General features: G+C 42.5%; 1 protein-coding gene across 3 annotated transcripts in view; it reads right to left on the bottom strand.

Moving 5' to 3' along the window:
• ZFAT (zinc finger and AT-hook domain containing) overlaps window positions 1–22745 on the bottom strand; it is a 117531-nt gene that overhangs the window by 17825 nt on the left and 76961 nt on the right. For all 3 annotated transcript variants that reach the window (XM_069957068.1, XM_069957066.1, XM_069957067.1), the window contains exons 13-14: window positions 18465–18603; window positions 1418–1536 (exon numbers count right to left, since the gene is read on the bottom strand). In XM_069957068.1, the coding sequence (XP_069813169.1) occupies window positions 1418–1536; window positions 18465–18603 (258 nt within the window). The remainder of the gene's footprint in view (window positions 1–1417; window positions 1537–18464; window positions 18604–22745) is intronic.

Here is a 22745-nt window from a genome sequence, read left to right as displayed (position 1 = left end):
AACCGGCGGCTGCATTATGATAATGATTTTCCGATTCTGTATGCGAGATGGAAGGAGGAGGAAGGGAAAAAAAAAAAAAAATCAATGTGCGAGTGTCTGATGTGTAGTCTGAGGAAAACGACCATGGACGTAAACAGTGCAAATATAATGAGAGGGGATGAGTAATGGGGAATGTTAGATTTAAAGGGAAACCCCGCTACTACTTGGAGATGTTGACCTTAGTGACATTTGAACCCAGGGTCCCGCCCTGCTGCTCAGTATCTACCTGGTCTCATTGATCCTGGATTAAAAATTCCTTTATTTTATTATATAAGTAAAGGCCCAATGGGGCTTCTGTCATGGCAAAGACCAGAATAACTAACTGGTTCATTTGATTTTTTATATGCATATTTATCAAGGAATTATTGAACATATGCCTTTGATCTCCTTAAAGGGGTAGTTCACCAAAAGATTTTTTCTTTCAAATGAACTGGTGCCAGAAATTGCCAGACATTTGAAGCGTATTTCAATTTAAAAAAAAAATAAAAAATCACCAGTCTTCCAGTACTTATCAGCTGCTGTATGCCCTGCAGGAAGTGGTGTATTTTCTCCAGTCTGACACAGTGCTCTCTGCTGCCCCCTCTGTCCATCTCAGGAAGTGTCCAGAGCAGGAGAGGTTTTCTATGGCAATTTGCTACTACTCTGGACAGTTCCTGACATGGACAGAGGTGGCAGCACTGTGTCAGACAGGAAATAATACACCACCTTCCTGCAGGACATACAGCAGTTGATAAGTATTGGAAGACTGGAGATTTATTAATAGAAGTAAATTACAAATCTCTGGCAATTTCTGGCACCAGTTGATTTCAAAGAAAAAAAAAAAAAGAGAGTCATCCCTTTAATATGTTATTTCCCCCCCTGGTGTGCTTATATCAGAAATGATGGCGATTGTTGAATGAAAATGTATGTTCTGATTAGAATACTTACTCTTCTTATTTCTCCTCCCATCTTTTTTAATTTACTTTCTTTTAAAGGGGAACTATTAGCAGGTTTGACAACTGTAACCTGCTGACAGCTCCCTAGTGTGAAGTATGGTTGTTACCTTCACCCTCGGAGCCGTTCCTGTGCTGCTTATTGTAAAATCCACTGTCACTGGAAGCCCCGCCCCCAAGGCTCCTAAAAGCTCACCGGACAGAGGATTTCAGGAAAAAAGGCACAGGAACGGCAATGAGAATGAAGGTAACGGACATCCCTTCATCCTCAGCACCCTGCGCCCGCTAGGGAGCTGCCAGCAGGTTAGATTCCCCTTTCATAAAAGTTTAAATAGGAAAATAAATTACTTAATTTTGGGAATCTATTAGTTTCGCAACCAGTAGATTAGACTGCAAAGAAAGTTGCACATTTATTACCTTACAGCCCAAGGCACCGTGGCTCTTACCTCCCACCCGGAGTCTTTGTCATTCTCCAGCAGTTTGAGGCCATGCTTGTTCTTGAGATGCCTGTTGAATTCCCACTTGGTGCCGTAGACAAAGCTGCAGACGGGGCACTTTATCCCCCCTAAACCAAGAAAACAGAACATGAAAATTGGTCAGGGGAAAAAAACAAAACAAAACACAACAACAACCAAAAAGGACATAATAATAATAATAAATAATAATAATAATAATAATAATAATAATAATAATAATAATTTCAATTATTATTATTTTCAACTGCTCAGAATATTTACACCCAACACAACTGACCATAACCAATGGACTGAAAAGGTGAGATTCTTGTAAATGGTAACCGTTGCATACACACATTGCATTTAACTCCTCCTTTTGTATTCCCCCCCCCCCCCCCCCTTAATTCTTTTTAGCAAATACAAGGAAATCTATCAAGGCAAATGTAACCTGGTCGGAAGAAGTGTACCTACTATAGTTATATATAGGAGCAGTATTATAGTAGTTATATTCTTGTATATAGGAACAGTATTATAGTAGTTATATTCCTGTTTATAGGAGCAGTATTATAGTAGTTATATTCTTGTATATAGAGGGCAGTATTATAGTAGTTATATTCCTGTATATAGGAGGCAGTATTATAGTAGTTATATTCCTGTATATAGGAGCAGTATTATAGTAGTTATATTCCTGTATATAGGAGCAGTATTATAGTAGTTATATTCTTGTATATAGGGAGCAGTATTATAGTAGTTATAAAATGCGGTTCAGGGAAGAAACAGAGTGCTGCACCTCACACCTATGGCTGATACTAGTGCCGCTAGGCTAAATAAAAAACACATCAGAATTTTGTGTATGAATTGATCAAGCCATACTGCCCCATGTACCTCGTGCAGGTATCTGATACACATGGGTCCCTACACTAAGTCCACACTGTGCCAGTCAGTGGCCACCAACCCCACAGACCCAAAAACACCACACCAGAACCCGGCCAGCACCGCCGGTGGAGAAGGTCGCCCCCAAACAGCACAAGTCTGGATGAGGTATTGCGCTCACCATAGCTGCTGCAAACAGAATGGGAAAAGACAGGAGGGATTAAAACCATGTGCACTCAGGTGTCTCCTGCTAATTGCGGTCATGTGGGTCTCACCAGGAGGAGTGCAAAACACGGAGAAAAGAGAGAAACAAAATGCGGTTCAGGGAAGAAAAAGAGCGCTGCATCTCACACCTATGTGGACCAGAGGACCTGCGCGGTGGTACACGGGGCAATATGGCTTGATCAATTCATATGCAGACACTCTGGTGTTGATTTTTAATATAGGCCTAGCGGCATTAGTGTCAGCCATAGATGGGATGTGCAGCCGTTCCATTCTCTCCAGTTCGTATTTTAGTAGTTATATTCTTGTATATAGAGGCAGTAATATAGTAGTTATATTCCTGTATATAGGAGGTAGTATTATAGTAGTTATATTCCTGTATATAGGGAGCAGTATTATAGTAGTTATATTCTTGTATATAGGAGCAGTATTATAGTAGTTATATTCTTGTATATAGGAGCAGTATTATAGTAGTTATATTCTTGTATATAGGAGCAGTATTATAGTAGTTATATTCCTGTATATAGGAGCAGTATTACAGTAGTTTTATTCCTGTATATAGGGAGCAGTATTATAGTAGTTATATTCTTGTATATAGGAGCAGTATTATAGTAGTTATATTCCTGTATATAGGGAGCAGTATTATAGTAGTTATATTCCTGTATATAGGAGCAGTATTATAGTAGTTATATTCTTGTATATAGAGGCAGTATTATAGTAGTTATATTCCTGTATATAGGAGCAGTATTATAGTAGTTATATTCCTGTATATAGGGAGCAGTATTATAGTAGTTATATTCCTGTATATAGGGAGCAGTATTATAGTAGTTATATTCCTGTATATAGGAGCAGTATTATAGTAGTTATATTCTTGTATATAGAGGCAGTATTATAGTAGTTATATTCCTGTATATAGGAGCAGTATTATAGTAGTTATATTCTTGTATATAGGGAGCAGTATTATAGTAGTTATATTCCTGTATATAGGAGCAGTATTATAGTAGTTATATTCTTGTATATAGGAGCAGTATTATAGTAGTTATATTTTTGTATATAGGAGCAGTATTATAGTAGTTATATTCCTGTATATAGGGAGCAGTATTATAGTAGTTATATTCCTGTATATAGGGAGCAGTATTATAGTAGTTATATTCCTGTATATAGGAGCAGTATTATAGTAGTTATATTCTTGTATATAGAGGCAGTATTATAGTAGTTATATTCCTGTATATAGGAGCAGTATTATAGTAGTTATATTCTTGTATATAGGGAGCAGTATTATAGTAGTTATATTCCTGTATATAGGAGCAGTATTATAGTAGTTATATTCTTGTATATAGGAGCAGTATTATAGTAGTTATATTTTTGTATATAGGAGCAGTATTATAGTAGTTATATTCCTGTATATAGGAGCAGTATTATAGTAGTTATATTCTTGTATTTAGGGGGCAGTATTATAGTAGTTATATTCTTGTATATAGGAGCAGTATTATAGTAGTTATATTTTTGTATATAGGAGCAGTATTATAGCAGTTATATTCTTGTACATACTGTAGGAGCAGTAGGGCAAGCAGGACAACTTAGGTTATAGATAGAGAAAAATACATAACCTAAAATTGGCAAAAAGTCAGTAACGCTAGGTATTTACAAAGTTGCTTGATGTTTTAGAGTCACACTGTGAAGTGTTGTTTGGAATTTGGTGGAATTACACTTTAACACCATTTGCCTCCTAATCTTTTGAGAGTACTGATCTAAGGACTCACACAGAGAGCACGCTGAGCAGACCTATCTGTGTTCCGAATTAACAACAATTATAATATTTTGTCTCCATTATAAGCCCCGGTCGAGCACGTTAACCTTTTCACTCCTGTGAGGAAAATCGTTTTCTATTCGCTCACGTGATCGCAGCTGCCATCACAAGTTACTTCCACTGATAATAAACAGGTTTTAATGGCAAAGCAAATAGTCGCTGTTCAGTGGTCTCAAGTGATTACGTTTAATCAGACACAGAACATTCAAACTGATTTCAAGCACTTGAGCTGCCGGATAATGGTGGCGGCTTTATTCAGAAAAATCCCATCGAAAAAGTTCTGCCCTGATTAATTACAGACTTATTAACAAGAAGATTCTTACATGATCATTTCTGATTGTTAAAGTTTCCACAGCAGCGGAAGCAGAAAAAAATGTAAAGTTTAAACCATATAACCATATAAACCAAGGAAGCCGCCATTTCTATTATGGATCAAAGATGACTGGACCAGCTTCATAATAAAAGAATAATGTTGCCCATAATGTCCTGCACATAAGGTTCAAGAGCCCATATATCACGGTATCAATGGCCACACACTCACTAGTAGCAAAATATCAGGCAAAATATATTCTTGTTTATAGGGGGCAGTATAAAAGTAGTTATGCGGAGGAGAGAAAATGAATCCAGCACTCACCGATAACTTGATTGTAGGCTTGTTTCTTTATTTCATATTAGTGGACAGGCAGGGAGAAGGGGGGTGCGCGGCGTGTCTCTAATGGCCAATAGAGACATGCCGCGGACCACCCCCCTGCCGACTCACTTATAGGAAATAAAGAAGCAAGCCTACAATCAAGTTATCGGTGAGTGCTGGATTCATTTTCTCTCCTCCGCATTGTACATAGACAGTTTTCCTGCCCGTGCACTGCTTATTCAAGGCTATGTTTATTGGAGTAGCCCTCTTGTTGCCTTCACCTGTGCTCCATACGTCTAATGGTTCGGCTTATGCCTGACCGGTTGTGCTAAGGTCTCTGGTCTTCCATTTTGCAAATTATAGTAGTTATATTCTTGTATATAGAAGCAGTCCTATAATAGATATATTTTTGTATATAGGAGCAGTATTATAGTAGTTATATTCTTGTATATAGGAGCAGTATTATAGTAGTTATATTCTTGTATATAGGAGCAGTATTATAGTAGTTATATTCTTGTATATAGGAGCAGTATTATAGTAGTTATATTCTTGTATATAGAAGCAGTACTATAATAGATATATTCTTGTTTATAGGAGCATTATTATAGTAGTTATATTCCTGTATATAGGGGGCAGTATTATAGTAGATATACGAACTGGAGAGAATGGAACCGCTGCACATCCCATCTATGGCTGATACTATTGCCGCTAGGCCTATATTAAAAATCAACACCAGAGTGTCTGTATATGAATTGATCAAGCCATATTGCCCCGTGTACCACCGCGCAGGTCCTCTGGTCCACACGGGTCCCTACGCTAACTCCACACCGTGTCGGTCAGCGACCGCCAACCCCGCAAAGCGTGCACGTGCAGGGAAGGGAGGCCATGGAACGGCCCTGCAACCCCAATGTCACAGGACCAGCAATATGGCTCGATCAATTCATATACAGACACTCTGGTGTTGATTTTTAATATAGGCCTAGCGGCATTAGTATCAGCCATAGATGGGATGTGCAGCCGTTCCATTCTCTACAGTTCGTATTATAGTAGTTATATTCTTGTATATAGGAGCAGTATTATAGTAGTTATATTCTTGTATATAGGAGCAGTATTATAGTAGTTATATTCTTGTATATAGGAGCAGTATTATAGTAGTTATATTCCTGTATATAGGAGCAGTATTATAGTAGTTATATTCCTGTATATAGGAGGCAGTATTATAGTAGTTATATTCCTGTATATAGGAGCAGTATTATAGTAGTTATATTCTTGTATATAGGAGGTAGTATTATAGTAGTTATATTCCTGTATATAGGAGCAGTATTATAGTAGTTATATTCCTGTATATAGGAGGCAGTATTATAGTAGTTATATTCCTGTATATAGGAGCAGTATTATAGTAGTTATATTCTTGTATATAGGAGGTAGTATTATAGTAGTTATATTCTTGTATATAGGAGCAGTATTATAGTAGTTATATTCTTGTATATAGGAGCGGTATTATAGTAGTTATATACCTGTATATAGGAGCAGTATTAGTTATATTCCTGTATATATGAGGCAGTATTATAGTAGTTATATTCCTGTATATAGGAGCAGTATTATAGTAGTTATATTCCTGTATATAGGAGGCAGTACTATAGTAGTTATTTTCCTGTATATAGGAGCAGTATTATAGTAGTTATATTATTGTATATAGGAGGAGTATTATAGTAGTTATATTCTTGTATATAGGGGCAGTATTATAGTAGTTATATTCCTGTATATAGGAGCAGTATTATAGTAGTTATGTGAAATGGAGAGAAGAGTGCAGCTGCACCTCACACCTATGGCTGATACTAAAGCCACTAAGCTACTTTAAAAACAAACACCAGGAATTTTGTATACAATTTGATCAAACCAATACGCCCCGTGTACCACGTGCAGGTATCCTGGTTCACACAGGTCCCTACGCTGTACCGTGTCAGTCAGCGACTGCCTCCCCCGCAAAGCGTGCACATGCTGGGAAGTGAGGCCATGGAATGGCCCTGCAACCCCACTGTCACAGGACCAAACCCAAAATGCCCCACACAGACCCTGCCGGCACCGCCGACGGAGAAGGCTGTCCCTAGGGTTTGGTCCTGTGACGTTGGGGTTGCAGGGCCATTCCGTGGCCTCCCTTCCCTGCACGTGCACGATTTGCAGGGTTGGCAGTCACTGACCGACACGGTGTGGAGTTAGCGTAGGTACCCGTGTGAACCAGGGGACCTGCACGTGGTACACGGGGCTAATATGGCTTGATTAAATTATATACAGACACCCTGGTGTTGATTTTTAAAATAGGCCTAGCGGCATTAGTATCAGCCATAGATGGGATGTGCAGCTTTTCCTTTCTCTCCATGTCGTATTATAGTAGTTATATTCCTGTATATAGGAGCAGTATTATACTAGTTATATTCTTGTATATAGGAACAGTATTATAGTAGTTATATTCCTGTATGTAGGAGCAGTATTATAGTAGTTATATTCGTGTCTGTTAGCCGTCACTGATAGACGGAATATGAAGTTGAGGACAGAACAGTAATATATGCAGGAAATAGAACATACAAAATAAAGATGAAAGATACATATTGATACGTCCACCAGACAGGCCGCCATAAGCTCCCGTTCGTGAAGAGCAGATAACCTTTAGTGTACTAAAATGTCATGAAAACCATAATACATATTGATTCAGTGACATTTCGGGAAAAGCGATGAAGATAACGCGCGGTATAAATTTCTGCACACCAAAAGACAGATCTGTCAAAGGGTTTTTTAATGTAGTGTTGATGCGATAGGAAGGTTGTCATTACTGCTGTGCTGCCTTAATGTATGGCGTAATTGACTTCCCTCAGAGCGCTTTAAAAGAGTAATGTACAATTTTATGGCTATCTGGTAGATGGCAGGCGCTCCCGCTATAAATAATGTACCATCTAATGCTGCTAAAAACATAAAAATAAAATAAAACTAGGTTAAAGTGGACAAGTCGACTTCTGTCTTCTTCACTTTTGTCCCCCAAAAGGTTCCCTTGCATTACACAGACGGTACACAAGTCACTAAGGGGCCTATTGCATGGAGCGATAGATTTGGCCGATTATTGCTCCGTGTAATAGAGGCAACTATCAGCCAATGATAACGATTATCGGCTGCTGGTTTCTTTAGGTCCTGACCAAAAATCATCGGCTGCTAACGTCCGTGAAGCCCTTGCTAAATAATTATCAAGCTCTGTAATAGGCCCAGTAAACTAACGCAGAACTAGTACATCAGCGCTTGTTATTGATCAGGCCTTCATCGGCCAGTGTAATAGTACCCTTACTCTAGTGTTCACACTTCTTCATCTTGCCTTGCTGTCTATTTATAACCAAAAAGGAGGAAGAAGTCCAAAGTTGGAAGAAGAAATGATAGTCTTAAGTGTGAGAAAGTGCTTGGGACAGTGTCACCTAAAACAAGAGGCAGGCTGGATGATGAAGGATGACATAAATGGTCACAAGAGGTTGCAGATATATCTATAGCAGTTTCCATACCACTTATGGACTAGGTTCCACTGAGCTCTGAAAGTACACCCCAAAAGAAAGAAGCATAATAAGCGCTGAACCTGCAGCTCCTCAAACTGGGAACGCCAACTGAGCTCCGAACCTGCAGCTCCACAAACTTGGAACGCCAACTAATCTCTGAACCTGCAGCTCCACAAACTGGGAACACCAACTGAGCTCAGAAAATGTAGCTCCACAAACTGGGAACGCCAACTGAGCTCTGAACCTGCAGCTCCCTAACATGGGAACACTAACCGATCTCTGAACCTGCAGCTCCACAAACTGGGAACGCCAACTGAGCTCTGAACCTGCAGCTCTACAAACTGGGAATGCCAACTGATCTCTGAACCCGTAGCTCCACAAACTGGGAACGCCAACTGAGCTCTGAACCTGCAGCTCCACAAACTGGGAATACCAACTGAGCTCTGAATGTACAACCCAAAAGAAAAAAGCATAATAAGCGCTGTACCTGCAGCTCCACAAACCGGGAAAGCCAACCGATCTCTGAACCTACAGCTCCACTGAACCTGCAGCTCCACAAACTGGGAATGCCAAGTGAGCTCTGAACTTACAGTTACAGGAGACACCCACTGAATTTACAACCTGCAACTCAACAAGCAGGGGAAACCGACCGAATACTGAGCCTTAAGCCCTACAAGCAAGAAGCTCTTAACATACAGCTCTATAAGCAACAGACACCCACCGAGCACTGAGTACTGAACTTTAAAAAGAGAAATCCAGCATTAGAAAAACAAGACAGCACCATTATTGTCTCCAGTTTGTGCAGCTTTCATATTTCCAGTCATGATATTTTTTTTTAGACCATGTGACACCAGAAAATACACAAAGGCAACACTACTTTTGTTTATTAGTACAGATTAAAAATTAGATTGTGAAATTTAGTTGGGTTTCATACTGAAATGGAACTTGCTAGTAAATGCAAGTCCTTGAGTTGTCCTATATTTCCAAATTCTTACAAATCCTATTAGCCATTTCTTAGGGGATCTGAGCTTTGGAATAACTCTTCCTGTTACAAGGGTCCACTGGTGATCAGCTGATCACAGGGGACCAAGTGTTCATATTTCTACCAAGGAAAAATTTAAGAATTTTACAGCTGTCATCAGTGGTGTGTGCTGCAGGAACATGTCTGATCCATGGAAGAAAGAAAAGCTCCTTATAGCTGTATAGTCCGCTATCCAAGGGACTCTGCAGAACTCCCTACTGGGGTACCTCATAATAGGTTTGCCACACCCTAGCAACCTCTTATTTCATATGGTTGTTTATAAAGGCAAGGTGGCTAAGTGATGAAAAATAACTCCATAAATCCTCATTCCCTTGTTTCTTCCTGGACTATTTACAGGAACCTGAAGGAAACCTGGTGTGCATTGTGCGTCCTGTCATTGATGGCAGCCAGCGTCACCTTTGTGTGCAGCGGTGTCATAAATGAGAAACCTGGACTGTTACAGAAGCCCTATTGACTTCAGTAAAAAGACCAGGTTTCGGTTAAGATCTACGGCAATTGGGTTCAAGTATGAAGGCCTTGTGGTAAACGCTTTAATCCTGCAATAGAGCAATACGCTGCCCCCTGCTGGTGTGACGATGTAGGGAGGACACACTGCGCCCTGCTGGTGTGATGTGGGAAGGACACACTGCCCCCTGCTGTTGTGATGATTTGTGGAGGACACACTGCCCCCTGCTGGGGTGATAATGTGATGAGGACACACTGCCCCCTGCTGGAGTGATGATGAGGGGAGAACACACTGCCCCCTGGTGTCGTGACGATGTGGAGGACACACTGCCCCCTGGTGGCGTGACGATGTGGAGGACACACTGCCCCCTGGTGGTGTGCTGATGTGGAGGACACACTGCCCCCTGGTGGTGTGCTGATGTGGAGGAGACACTGCCCCCCTGCTGGTGTGATGACGTGGGTAGGACACACTGCCCCCTGGTGGCGTGACGATGTGGAGGACACATTGCCCCCTGCTGGTGTGATGATGTGGAGGAGACACTGCCCCCCTGCTGGTGTGATGATGTGGGGAGGACACACTGCCCCCTGCTGGAGTGATGATGGAGGAGAACCTTCAAGTGCGCAGGATCTACAGGACCATCTGTAACATTTGTGGTGTATGTGCTGCAGAAACCTCCATGTCCAACCGTATCTCATCCTATATCCTCCATTTCAAACCGGATCTCATCTTGTATCCGGGATAGAGGTGCCCCAACTTTCTAGTATTTGATTATACATAAGCATACATACACCCACATGTAACATGTATAACCAACAGCTTTCTGCACTCTATAAGAGATTCCCGCATCATCAATGACATCCATATAATTCCCCAGACACATATTAATAAAAATCTCATGTAGACTTCAATGGCGTTTCAGATCTGCTCACACGGGGTTAACGCCTGCAGCTCCACCACCGCCACTCTAATGATACAGTAATACCTCACTTCCACACAGGCAAGAAAAATAGGAAGGAATCCGAGGATAATATATGTAATACTCCACACCATTAAAAAATGTATTCCCTCCGAGTCTAATTTCCAAATGTGTTCATTGTAAAAGAGCATTGAAAGGAGCTGCCAATGGGCAAAGAGAAGTCTCATTTATAAGAGGGTTTAGGCCATTTACAATCCCAAAAGCCATAAACATTGGGCAATGAATAGGAATCCGAGCTCCAGACACTATAAAACTTATATTAGAAATGGCTGCAGGTGAAGAATCACTTACATGAATGCAAAGCCACGGGAGGGAGCGGGAGCGAGGCGGCTACCTCTTCTCCAGCTAAAATTCTACATTAATAAAGATTCTGAATACCCCGGCTTAGGATTGGCTCACGCTGCAGCCACTCAGTAGTTGGGACCATATACAGAAATTTTAACTGGACTTGGTAAGGGCCTTACTACACAGAAAGATTATCGTTCGAAAAATCGTTAGATCGTTCAGATTTGAATGATAACCGTTTAGTGTAATAGCAGACGATTAAACGACCAAACGGGAAATCGTTAGTCGTATGATAGAGTTTGAACCTGTTTTTATCGATGATCGTTCGCATGGAAAAAGACGTCGTTCGGTAGTTCGCAGTAGCGGCAAAGGCAATAGCAACGTCAAGATGACCGCAAGAAAGATCATAAGTAACGATCATCGTTCCGTGTAATTGGGCGAACAATTTCAGGTCGTTCGCAATAGCGGTCGTTTGAGATCGTTGAAAAATCGCTTTGTTTAATAGTACCCTAAAGGGGTCCTGATAAAATGGCGTATATGGCTAGGCGACTCTGTTCGACCATTGGACTGAATGGTATCTGGTTTCTGGAACACACACACCACTGGCACAGCAACAGTGAAGTATGGCGGAGATAAGGACACATTCTTTTATTTTTCCACCCCAGCCTTGCTACATTTAAAGGAGAAGTCCGGTGATGGCTTTTTTTTTTTTTTTTTTAATTCAAAAGAGCCAGGGAGGAGGTGGCTGAACATAACATGCACCTACCTCCCCAGCTTCAAGGCTGGGGTCCACTCACCTCCACTGTTCCCGGCTGCTTCCTGGTCTGAGCAGGACCAGGAACGCTACGACTGCTGACTGGCTTAGCGAGGCTGACAGTTTCTGACCTGGGTCCCCGCTCAAACCAGGAAGTGGCCGAGGGATAGCGGACTTCATAGCTGGAGCCGTGGAGGTAGATGCATGTTGTTATGTTCAGTCCCCTCCTTCCTGGCTCTTTAAAAAAAAAATCCCCATTTGGTGCCCTGGGGGCGGGCCAAGTGCCCAGATATCTCACCACCTCTGGGCAAGATATAAGCCATTTGCTAATTAATAAGCAACTGAGGCCCAAGCGCCCAGGGCCAGCCCTTTATCATTGCCCCCTGGCTCCTTTGCATCTGCCCACCCTATTTGAATAACTGCCTCAAGAAAAAGAGGAGATTGGCTGGACTCACATAGCTTTATGTTGTCCTGGGGAACACCCTCTGGCGGCATAATAACAAATGGCTTATATCCCACAAGGATTATGGAGATAAACAGGAAAACCCTGGAATCCTGACGACTAGCCTTAGGGTTGTATTAGACGGCCCGATAATTCAGGGCAAGCGAGCGCAGATCCTCATTCCCTACTCATTGTCTGTGCTAAACGCACTGACAGTGATCGGGAAGGAGCGGGGGCTGCGGGAAGAGGAGGGGAGGAAGTGTAGAAATCAGTGTAGAAAGGGGAAGGAGGAGGGGGCCTAGGCAGGGCAATACAGGAAACACCCACTGAGCCCTGAACTTGGGGTTCCACAAGGAGACAGGTCAACGAATGTTGGTCTTTACGATAGATAAATCAGAACAGAAATAAGGCAGTGCTCACATTATGATTGTACCTTCTGAGTCTCGGTTATGGCGGCACCAAATATTGAAAGTATCTGTGCACAGACCCCATTCACGTTTATGGCAAACCACGCTTTTGCAGGAAAAAAGACCTGAATGTAGCAGTTTACACTCTGGCCGTAGAAGTGAATCATGGTGTGAATGTATCCTAGTCGACAACATAGCGCTACTTCATCCTCTAGGTAAACAGATCCATACTGAAATGTTATGTTCTTAGTGATTCAGCCCAAACTCCATCGATCAAAGCAAAAATAAGACATCCGCACGGCCTCACTAGGAATAACAAGCTCATTTCGTAGACAACACTTTGGTTCTTGCTTTTACATGAGGACGACTACTACACCATAGAATATTAATGAAAGCTTCAACCTCTCTCAGGAAACCTTTAATTATAGAGCGACAATTTGGAGCGGACCATCACGCGTAGCATGGGCAACCACTGATTCACTGACACAGAGGCCGGAGGAAATTAATCCACGGACAACTCTTATTATTTGGGTAACAATCAGATAACTACTTATTAACCCCTTAAAGCAAATGTACCACCAGGTACAGCGTTTTCTTTTTTTTTTTTAATACATGAACCGATTGGTGCATGTGTGGGGATCCATTGCTTAAAGCCAGGCCAAAGCACAGGAAAAGAACGGCCCAGATAGCGAGAACTGGGTGGCATCCCCGCACCGGCTAATGTGTATTAAAAAAAAACACAATGTACCTGGTAGTACATTTGCTTTACAGTCCAACCATACGTGTTTTTCCAGAAGCCCTTAAGGAGCCTTATTCTACAGCACTGTGACTTAAAGGGGTACTCTGGAGGGAAAAAACGTTTTAAAATCAACTGATGTCATAAAATTATACAGATTTGTAAATTACTTATATTTTAAAATCTCCAGTCCTTATCAGCTGCTGTATGTCCAGCAGGAAGTGGTATGTTCTTTCCAGTCTTGACACAGTGCTCTCTGCTGCCACCCCCATCCATGTCAGGAACTGTCCAGAGCAGGAGAGGTTTTCTATGGGGATTTGCTGCTGCTTTGGACAGTTCCTAAATGTAATAATTCTGAAAATTAATTTAATGGTAAATGCGATCGATACAATAAACAAAAAAAAAAACCTAAATTTTTCACAAGAAAAAAGTCTAAACTGCAGTTATTTATATGAACCCCACAAGAAAAAAAACACTTCTCTAGTGTAAAACAAGATGTCACACCGCTATATCTGCTGCAGAGAGGCAACAAAATGATTTAGTTGGACATTCAGTAAAAAACGTATTCTTCTCAGTCGGTGACACGGAAGCCGGCAACCATGGTGACAAGAATTGAATTACAAAATCCCCAAGATGAAAGGACTTGGGAGGTATCACACTAAATTTAACATCAACCTGGTAGACATAGCAACAAAAGGCACTACAAGTCATTGAACGGCCCGGCCACTGAGCCAATTACAATACGTGTCAACGTCCCGGTCATCGATGCCAAGAGGAGCTTTATATTGCGTGAATCGTGGTGCAGCAAACAAACCACTGCGCCCGCAGGTTCGCCACTGCTGTAACTTTACAGGAATCCTGAGCAAAAATAATAATAAATAAAAAAAAAATCAAATATAAAAAAACATCAAATAAAAAAAAAAAACCTACACAAACTTTTTGAATTGATTTGTTTGCTAAATTTCCTTAAAGCGAATCTATCAGCACCATAGCGTATAAGTCCTTGTGGTATAGTGAGATAGTCACAAGGATCCTGTATACATTGGTGCTTTGGGTGTCTTCATTCACTGCCCTGTTCTAGAATAAGCGGGCTATCCAGACGTTCTGTGCACGATCCGTATATGCGGATGGTGTGCTGCAAACGGAATGTTGAGCTCCTGGTATCATGTATCATTATGATGCCGGGAGCTGAGAATCAGTTTAAATCTTCATGCGGCTGATTTGGAGCTCCCGGAATCACAATGAATTATGATGCCGGGGGTTAAAGGAGAAGTCCAATTCTTTTTTTTTCAAATTTTATTGACAGCCGACAGGGGGGACATAATAAACAACTACTACTTGCCTCTCCCTGTGCCGGCGATTTGCCATGTCAGAAGAGTTATGATGACTGCTGATTGATTCCCCATCAGCCAACTGCAGCAGTCCCACCCCAGTCACTGACTGGCTGAGCGGGGCATCCATCACCTAGGTTGTGATGTAGAAGAGTTGAGAGCTGGAGAATGCTGACGGGTGCCCTGGAGCAGGACGAGGTGCAGCACGGCAGGGGGAGCTGTAAATATGCATTCTTTATTATGTTCCCCCCACCCCTTTCCCGAGCTTAATTTACGTTGCACCACCGGACTTCTCCTTTAAGTGATCACTGAAAGTGTGAATGCCCCTTATTCTGTAAAATACAAATATTCAAATTGCCTCCTGCATGATGAGCTCTGCTGCCGGCCCTAGCAAATAATGGGGTTGCTCAGTAACTACAGTACAGCTACAGCGCTCAGTAACTCCTACTGTGTATGCGCAGGATTTGGACTGACCACAGGACCTCTCTGCATTGTACCTATGGTTTAATGGACTATTTGTCAGTAATATACAGTTACTCCCTCCCCTACTTTCCTTTTTTTCTTTTTTAATACAAAACAATTGTATGTGCAATTCATTATGTGTACAGAATATTATAGACCATGATTAAGCGCAGCGGCACGAAATGCGTAGGTCCTGTCATGCAGCACCTTATTTTTTAATGTACGCATAAAAGTTATGTTTTAACCAAGCATTCCAGCTTTCTCTTGTACAGAATATACTTTACAGTCCCGCTAATCCCTACACAAAGCGCAAGACATCTCCTGCCCACCACTTCCTGTTATCTGCCTTGCTCAAGCTGTTACTAGAGACAGATTTTCCCTAACAACAGGCAGTGGAAAGAAGATTGCAGACACAGGCACAGATGCAACAGAAATGCCCAAAAAGTCTGGCCAAACTATACTGGTCTGAAATTCAGAGCCGCTCTGTAGTATATACAATAAGGGAGAGCCCCCCCTTCCTCTAGTCTGGGCATATGGACACGAGTCTTCTGCATGTGACAACCCTTTAAATACACATCAAATTTAGAATCCTCAATATTCCCGGGTGTAGTGGAAATGGCTTTCAGCTGTGCCCATTATGTTTGTCCTTGGTATGACTCTGTTTGGTAGAGTTTATGATAGCACACAAGGTGTTTTCTGCCCTTTCCATAAACCCTCTCACTATACATTAAAGAATTATCATGTCACACGTAGCGAGATCCGTCAGTTCAGAGGGTCATTCCTGTCCGTTCTCCCGTGCACGCCAAATCAATATGACATACAGAGTAAAGAGTGTGTAAAGTTCGCTCCTAGATGACAATGTCTTTAAAGCATTGGACGCATCAACATAACATCTACCACACAGTATTGGCGGCTTAAAGGAGTTATCCAGGATGAGAAAAAACAATTCTTTTTGAAAACCGCCCCGCATCTGTCTGCAGCTGAGTTCCACTGAAGTAAATGGCAAGTCAAGCATGGTGCTGTGTTACAAATGGCTTCATAAGCTTTGTCCAGCTTTGACAGATCTATTTGTGGCTACTCTCAATATAGTTTATACCTGTCGCTTAGAGGGGTTATCCAGTGCTACAAAAACATGGCCACTTTCTTTCAGAGACAACACGACTCTTGTCTCCAGTTCAGGTGTGGTTTGCAATTAAAGTGACACTGTCCGCCCCCCTTTGTGCATTCTGACATCTCTACACAGGTGTAAAGGGTAAATTTCGCGTTTTTCATACCTTATTTCATATCATACGTCATGGTGCTTGTTCAAGTAAAAAGTGTCCTTTTATCAACTGCAGATTGTATTAAGTGGGCGTGGCCGTGCGGCATTAGCGCCACTTAGCCCCGCCCACAATGGCCCTTGACGCCCACTGGTTGGCCACCGTAAAGGGGGTGGGATCTATAACTTTCAGCCAGCCTGTTCCAATGGCCGACGAGGGGGCGGGGCCAACTGTGGTGTTGTGGGCGGGGCTAAGTGGCGCTAATGCCACGAGGCCCGCCCACTTAACGCAATCTGCAGTTGATAAAAGATCACTTTTTACTTGAACGAGCACCATGACGTATGACATAAAATAAGGTATGAAAACCGCTAAATTTACCCTTTACATCTGTGTAGAGATGTCAAAATGCACAAAGGAGGTGACAGTGTCACTTTAAGCTCCATTCACTTCAATGGAACTGAGCAGCAAATCCCTGCCCAAGCTGGAGACAAGAGCGGGGCTGTCTCTGGAAGAAAGTGGCAATGTTTTTTTAGCGCTGGATAACCCCTTTAAGGTGGACCTAGACTTACGACTATCTTATCATTCGTTGAAATCTATGCCTTAAGGCAGAATATTTTACCAGGGTTAAAAAGACCACTAATATAGTGTAATCCAATGGGCATAGTGTAAATATTTTAATCCGGCCCTTAAAACACTTAATTTAAAAGTGCATGTTTCCTTTAAGATGTCTACATAAAGCCAAGAAAGTGGCTTTACAGCTACATATCTACAACTTTCTGTCAACTAAGATGGATCCAGATCTCTGTGGAGAAACATGGCCGGCTAGATGGATCCAGATCTCTGTGGAAAAACATGGACGTCAGATGGATCCAGATCTCTGTGGGGAAACATGGACGGTCAAAAGGATCCAGATCTCTATGGAAAAACATGGACGTCAGATGGATCCAGATCTCTGTGGGGAAACATGGATGGTCAAATGGATCCAGATCTCTCTGGAAAAACATGGACGTCAGATGGATCCAGATCTCTGTGGAGAAACATGGCCGGTCAGATGGATCCAGATCTCTGTGGAGAAACATGGCCGGTCAGATGGCTCTAGATCTCTGTGGCACCATGCTAATTGGTAAAAAAAAAAACGGGCACAAGCTGTAAAAATGGATGATCCCATCCTGTCAGGTATGAACAGAACAGGCTGGTGGGGGGAGGTGTAATGGTGGAGGGAATGTCTTCTTGGAGCACCCCATCTCCTCTGATACCTGTGATAAAAGTGATCCTGTCCACACGGGCCGATATTCCTGCGAAACAATGGCCATTTCCCATAGTGCTGCGGCAGACAAACAATGCAGAGAACCTAGCTTTTCCAGGGTTCTTCAATCAGCTGACTGGACGGGGGTGCCAGATCTCAGCCCCCCACCATTCTGACAATAAGGCCATCAAAGTACTGGAAAACCCTTTTAACCATATACATTCAAAAATCAAAGGAAAAATCTATTAGAAATAGAAATGAATAGCTCATACACAGAAAATGAAAATCCCTTTAAAGAGGGCACCTGTCCATCAGTCTTGTAATTAGAATAAGAGCCTTAAAAAAGTAATGATGGTCTAATGACAAGACAAAGGTAGAATCACCGCCTCAGCACAGGACCGATGTATTATTAATCTGCACAAGAAGGCACTTTGATCTTTAATAGACCCTTATAGCAAGCTGAAGTACAGGGAGATACCATCAGCCCCGACTATACTGACCATCCGCACACACGTGACTGCACTGGGTCACGACTACGGGAGAACACAGCTAAAAACTGAATATAAAGAATATGGGTTCCTTACCTTGGAGGACAAGGGCCTCGGAGGAGACTTCTCCCGTCCCGGAGTTGACGCACTCTTCATTAGGATGCTTCTTGTTGTAATGTCTCTTCAGGGAGCCGGGAATATTACAGGAATAATGGCATAAGGCACAACCGAATGGCTGCAGGGAGAAGAGGAAACAATGACTGTATGAATGTATGCAAGAAGAGATTTAGGGGGAGATTTATCAAAGGGTGTAAAATTTAGACTGGTGCAAACTAACCACAGCAACCAATCACAGCTCAGCTTTAGGCAGTGCTGAAAGGAAAGCTGAGCTGTGATTGGTTGCTGTGGGCAGTTTACACCAGTCTAAATTTTACACCCTTTGATAAATCTCCCCCTTAGTGTCCTATGTAAAACTATCTCCTAAACAAAGGTGGGGTAACAACCAGCGATGGCCGTCATTACTCTGCCTCATATGACTGTATTTCAGTTTCATCCCTATTCTGCAAGGTGCACTCTGAAGAATGAATATCAAAAGGGTGTAAAAATATAGACTGGTGTAACCTGCCCAAAGCAACCAATCACAGCTCAGCTTTAATCTGTGGTCAAATTAAAGAGGAGCTGTGATTGGATGCTGTGGTACTTTACACCAGTGTATATAACCATAAACTTTCCTCTCACTTTTCATCCAAATCGCTCTTCGACCCCCTGCAATCTGGCTTCTACCCCTACCAAAGTGGCCAACGACTAATTACCAAAGCCTCACGCCAATGCTCTGTGCACCTTCTTGACCCATCTTCTGCCTTTGACAAAGTTGACTATTCTCTTCTCCTACAAACTCTTTCATCCCTTGGTGTCACCGACTCGTCTCTCCTGGATCTCCTCTTACCTATCAAACCGCACTTTCAGTATCTCACACTCCCATACCACCTCCTCTTCTCTTCCCCTTACTGTCCCCCAAAGCTGTCCTCAGGCCTCTTCTCTTCTCCATTTATACTTTTGGCCTTGGGCACACCTACCTCTCCAATCCTGATGTCAACTCCCTGCTATCCAGGATTCCAGAGTGTCTATCGGCTATATCTTACTACTTCTCCTCCCGCTTACTAAAACGTAACAAGGACAAAGCAGAACTTATCATCTTTCACCCACCTCGCTCAACCCCGCTGTCTAACCTGTCAATCACTAACAATGGCTGCACTCTGTCCCCTAAGTCCGCTGCCTTGGGGTCACCTTTGACTCTGCCCTGTCTTTTAAACCACACATTCAGGCCCTGACCACCTCCTGCCGCCTTCACCTCAAAAATATTTCCAGAATCCGCTCTTTTCCCCCCCCCTGACTCCGCAAAATTGCCGATACATGACCTCATTATCTCCCGCCTGGACTACTGTAACATCCTCCTCTCTGGCCTTCCATCTAACACTCTTGTTCCCCTCCAGTCTATCCTTAACTCTGCTGCCCGATTAATCCACCTTTCCCCTCACTTTGCCTCTGCCTCTCCCCTCTGCCAATCCCTTCACTGGCTCCCCATTGTCTAACGCAGTGCTTCTCAATTCCAGTCCTCGGGCCTCACCAAGAGGTCATGTTTTGAGGCTATCCCATACAAAGAACAGCTGTGATAATACCTGATGCACTGAGTATAATTATATCACCTGTGAAATACTAAGGAAATCCTCAAAACATGACCTGTTGGTGAGGCCCGAGGACTGGAATTGAGAAGCACTGGACTAACGTATTTATTTTGAATTGTTGACCATGACGTATAAGGCCATCCACAACCTGTCCCCTCCGTATATACCTGACCATATATCCTGCTGTCCTCATGCGACCTCTGATTCTCCAACGACATCTTTTCATGCTCCCCCTTGTTCGTACCTTGCACAACCGCCACCAAGATTTTGCCCAAACCTCCCCCATACTCCAGAACTCACTACCCTGACACACATACACTTTTCTTTTTTTGAGGGATTTCCAAAACAAACTCTTTAGAATAAAAAAATAAAAATCCACTATTCAATTTTAAACCAAAAAAAATAAAAATAAAATAATTAGTGCTGCAGCTGCCCAGCGGAAATGTCAGTTGGAAGCATTAGCAACCCATAGGATTACTACTTTCATTTTCACAGGGAGCTGGAATCTGATTGGTTGCTAGGGCAGCTGCCTCACAACAGATCCACAGAAATAAATACAGCAATGGTTCATTCACACATACGGGATCCGCAGCAGATTTGATGCTGTGTTCAGTTATTTAGATCAGATCCGCTGCGATACTTTGTGTGTGAAGCTTTCCAAAGGGGACAAACACACTGGGCGTATCCGCAGCGAGACCCACTGCGGATCCCTACCCGGTTCACTCTATGGCCAGACAAACTCGCAGCAGGATGGAGATCCCCTGCCGCCAGAGCGTATACATCACCTGCTCCCCACTCTGGCTTACTTCGGGGCTCCCGATGTCTACCCGTCCCGCTCAGCCAGTCAGTGCACTGTGGCGGGGCAGCGCACTGACTGGCCGAGCGGGACATGGGGAATCCCTGGTTAAATACAACATTGTCTGTGTAATATACAGCCTGGTTATATAAAACATTGTCAGTGTAATATACAGCCTGGTTATATACAACATTGGCAGTGTTATATACAGCCTGGTTATATACAACATTGGCAGTGTTATATACAACCTGGTTATATACAACATTGGCAGTGTTATATACAGCCTGGTTATATACAACATTGGCAGTGTTATATACAGCCTGGTTATGTATAACATTGGTGTTATGCTGAGCCTGGTTATATGCAACAGGTAGCCCCCATACTCTATACACTTCCTCCCCCCCCTTCCGCAGGTAGTCCCTACACTGTTGCTGCGAGTTTGTCAGCAGCCCGCCCCGTTAACCCTGGAGCGTATACATCATCTGGTCCCCCCTCCAGCTTGCTTCGGGGAAGTGTATAGAGTATGGGGCCTACCTGTTGCATATAACCAGGCTCAGCATAACACCAATGTTATACATAACCAGGCTGTATATAACACTGCCAATGTTGTATATAACCAGGCTGTATATAACACTGCCAATGTTGTATATAACCAGGCTGTATATTACACTGCCAATGTTGTATATAACCAGGCTGTATATAACACTGCCAATGTTTTATATAACCAGGCTGTATATTACACAGACAATGTTGTATATAATCAGGCTCTGTATATAACACTGCCAATGTTGTATATAACCAGGCTGTATATAACACTGCCAATGTTGTATATAACCAGGCTGTATATAACACTGCCAATGTTGTATATAACCAGGCTGTATATAACACTGCCAATATTGTATATAACCAGGCTGTATATTACACTGACAATGTTGTATATAACCAGGCTGTATATAACACTGCCAATGTTGTATATAACCAGGCTGTATATAACACTGCCAATATTGTATATAACCAGGCTGTATATTACACTGACAATGTTGTATATAACCAGGCTGTATATAACACTGACAATGTTTTATATAACCAGGCTGTATATAACACTGACAATGTTGTATATAACCAGGCTCTGTATATAAAACTGTCAATGTTGTATATAACCAGGCTCTGTATACAGTCTGATCACATGACATGTCAGTTTGGCTATTAGGTATTTAGGATGTTTAAAGTTTTTACTTTACATAAAAAGTGCAGAACTGTCAGGGTAAAAAAAAAAAAAAGGGCATAGATTTGACTCCTGGGTGACCTTGGAACAAATCTATGTAACACACTGACACTTTATACCCGGGCAGCACCGTGTACATTTTCTAGTATATATATATTATACATACACACACACATACACTATTTTGACTACTGAGGAAATAACAAGGAACGGTCGGTCGTGATAATCCCAAATTACATGCTGACCTCTCATACAACAATGGTGACCAGACAATCTGTAAAGCTGTGATAACATCCTGCAGACCAGCATCATGTGACGCCCCTGGGGCCGGATCGGCCCCCTCCACTATAGGAGTTGGTAATTCGGCACTGCAGGCGGCACCGGAGAGGCCGCTCATTCACTGCCCAGGCCCTACATCCCATACATCTGCCTGCTAGCTATGATTTACGGATTATGTAAAGTGTCGCCATTATTTGTCATTTCTTTTCATGCGAGCGGCTGACAGGTATTCAGCCAGTAAGTGCTTTCTATATGCTGCTGGGAAGCCATTCAAAACCATCTTGGCTCCGCATATGGACGTTTCTATAGAGACTCGCAAAGCCCGGCCATCTGGAACTCTTTATTTGTCAATTTCACTTATTTAAAAAGGGGGAATAAGAGTCAAAAGCATC

This window comes from Dendropsophus ebraccatus, chromosome 2, assembly GCF_027789765.1.
Source record: "Dendropsophus ebraccatus isolate aDenEbr1 chromosome 2, aDenEbr1.pat, whole genome shotgun sequence".
NCBI lineage: Eukaryota > Metazoa > Chordata > Amphibia > Anura > Hylidae > Dendropsophus > Dendropsophus ebraccatus.
Note: the sequence above shows the minus strand (reverse complement) of the source record. Positions and strands in the feature narration are given on the sequence as shown.